At 46.8% G+C, this 2,788-nt stretch overlaps 1 protein-coding gene across 1 annotated transcript; it reads left to right on the plus strand.

Moving 5' to 3' along the window:
- The first annotated feature begins 1,247 nt into the window (after positions 1–1,247).
- On the plus strand, positions 1,248–2,112 carry LOC121853136 (circumsporozoite protein-like). Its single transcript, XM_042347077.1, has 2 exons — positions 1,248–1,311; positions 1,841–2,112. Exons 1-2 carry the CDS (start codon positions 1,248–1,250, stop codon positions 2,110–2,112), a joined length of 336 nt encoding a protein of 111 aa, XP_042203011.1.
- The last annotated feature ends 676 nt before the right edge of the window (positions 2,113–2,788 follow it).

Here is a 2,788-nt window from a genome sequence, read left to right on the forward strand (position 1 = left end):
ATTCCCACGTCTGGTCACTGCCAGTAGCTTATCTTTGACACCTGCTATTTCGTCAATGACCCCCTGCAACTCGGTCACTGTCACCCCGCACCCTGCAACTACCTCTCACTGCTCCGTCACTGCCACCATCCTCCCATCATTACTACTCACCCTAATTATTACTAACTGCCGCAACGTCACTGTCACCCATTTCTGTCACTGCTGTTTCTTCCGTCATATTTGCCGACCATGTCACTACCTACCTCTAATGCCGTCACTGTTATTATCCTTACTATCATTATTATTCCCGTCACTGCTCCCACTGCCTACGACAATGCCATCAGTCACCTCCGTCACTGTATTACGATGTTTGAGTCGTTTACATCAGCCACTCGAGCATTGCTACCCGTCACTGTCCCTATCACTGCAACCTGCCGCCTGTCATTTTGCTACCAACTACCCAGTCAATGGTGCCCTCCACCCATTACACTGCTGCTTGCTACCCAAATACCAACTGCCACCCTGTTACTACAGCTCACTGTCACTGTTACCCACCATACATTCATCACTATAATGCAGTCCGAAGCACCATTCACTGCCACCCACCATTGCCATCACTGTTTTATGCCACCTGCTGCCCCTTTCTTTTCACTGCCACCCATCGCCCCGTCATTGTCCCCCCAGCCGTCTATCAAGCCTATCACTTCAGCACTGTCAGCCACCGCCCACCCAGGAATCCCACTTTTCCTTAACCACTGACATACCATCTGCCATCCCTGTCACTGCCTTTTGTTACCCCTGTCACTGTTCCCCCCTCTGTCTCATAGATACCGCCACCCCATCCACCACCCTCGTCAATGCCACCTGTCACCAAACCAACGGGAATGGGTCTCACCTTCCCCTCATCACTGCAGTCTGTTACCCCAGTGCTCCTAACCACCCCGACACTGCCACACCCTCCCGCCTCCCTATTCACTGCTGCCTGTGAGGGTGGGTGAGTAGGTGGGTGGGTGGGTGGGCCGTTTTCCCCCGACGAGCGTGTGTCCCTCGTGCAGCGACAGAGAAAAAGCGTGTAAATGTCATTAAATGATCTGTAGCCGTGCGTAGGTAATTTGTTGGTGTCTGTTTAACTCTGGGGACGCTGCCATCTCCTTCCCCGACCTCCGCCACATCCCCCATAAACTGTGTCGGGTGTGGAAGGTGCATGTGTGGTGTGTAGGATATGTGGCAGGTGCAGGTGTGAATGGTGCAGGTGTGGAGTGTAGGATATGTGGCAGATGTGGAAAGTTCATGTGTTGAGTGTAGGATATGTGACAGTTGCAGGTGTGGGAGGTGGGTGTGTGGAGTGTAGGATGTGTGGCAGGTGCAGGTGTGGGATGTGGATAAATGAGTGTGAGGTGTAAAAGCTTGGACGTTACAGGTGTGGGGATATAAGAGCTGTAGGAGATGTAGATGTGGGGTGTATGAGGTACATGTGTGGGACGTTCATATAGCGTGTAGGAGTTGTCCTAAGTGCAGGTATGGGAGATGGATATGCAGGTGTGGGGTGTAAACAGCTATGGTAGGTGCAGGTGTGGAAGGAAGAGGTAGAGGTGTGTGTGTGGTGAAGGAATAGAATGAGATGGTTTGAGAGGTGGAGGTAAGAGTGGAGGTAGTGATGGTGGAGGTAGTGATGGTGGAGGTAATGATGGTGGAGGTAGTGATGATGGAGGTAATGATGGTGGAGGTAGTAATGGTGGAGGTAGTGATGGTGGAGGTAATGATGGTGGAGGTAATGATGGTGGAGGTAATGATGGTGGAGGTAGTGATGGTGGAGGTAATGATGGTGGAGGTAATAGTAATGGAGGTAATATTGGTGGAGGTAATGATGGTGGAGGTAGTGATGATGGAGGTAGTGATGCTGGAGGTAACGATGCTGGAGGTAATAGTAATGGAGGTAATATTGGTGGAGGTAATGATGGTGGAGGTAACGATGCTGGAGGTAATAGTAATGGAGGTAATATTGGTGGAGGTAATGATGGTGGAGGTAATGATGGTGGAGGTAATGATGCTGGAGGTAACGATGCTGGAGGTAATAGTAATAGAGGTAATGATGGTGGAGGTAACAGTGACAATGGCGTGTTTCTGGAATGATGTAGTGGTGAACTGGTGATGTTACAGACTGCTCTAGTATACTGTAGTACTGGTGGTGATAATGTATGTTAACCATGAATCGTCGACTTGCAATAACCATACCTTATGGAAATTATTATCAGTTAATGTACATACATACTGTACATACTGTGTGTATGTATATATATATATATATATATATATATATATATATATATATATATATATATATATATATATATATATATATATATATATATGTGAAATAAAATTAATATAAGCCTACTCTTCCTCGACTCTGAACATTTGCTCAGCAACTACCGGCGTCCCATTTCCTAGCAAGCCCAACTTTTCTGCCAGTTCCTCATTTCAGATTCACTTGCATTTCCATTTCAATCTCCATCGTAAACTCCACACCTACTTTCATTCTCTACCACTGTTACCACCTCCGTTTGAGCTCCACTTTATCTTTGTATCTAATTTTCCAATTTCACTTCTCCTTGAAGCTCTCCCTCTCCCAGTACAGCCACCAACACCCAGCTGCCTCCCGGCTTCATCTTCCTCCAGCCACATCTTAATATTTATATTTCCTTGTGTCTTTTACACCTGGTCTAACTTTATAGTCATAATTCAATGTCTCTTTTCTTTGTTTGACGCGAATTGCTTCTCTATCTCTTATTCTAGGTTCAGTTTTACA

Source organism: Homarus americanus, unplaced genomic scaffold, assembly GCF_018991925.1.
Source record: "Homarus americanus isolate GMGI-L3 unplaced genomic scaffold, GMGI_Hamer_2.0 scaffold32871, whole genome shotgun sequence".
NCBI lineage: Eukaryota > Metazoa > Arthropoda > Malacostraca > Decapoda > Nephropidae > Homarus > Homarus americanus.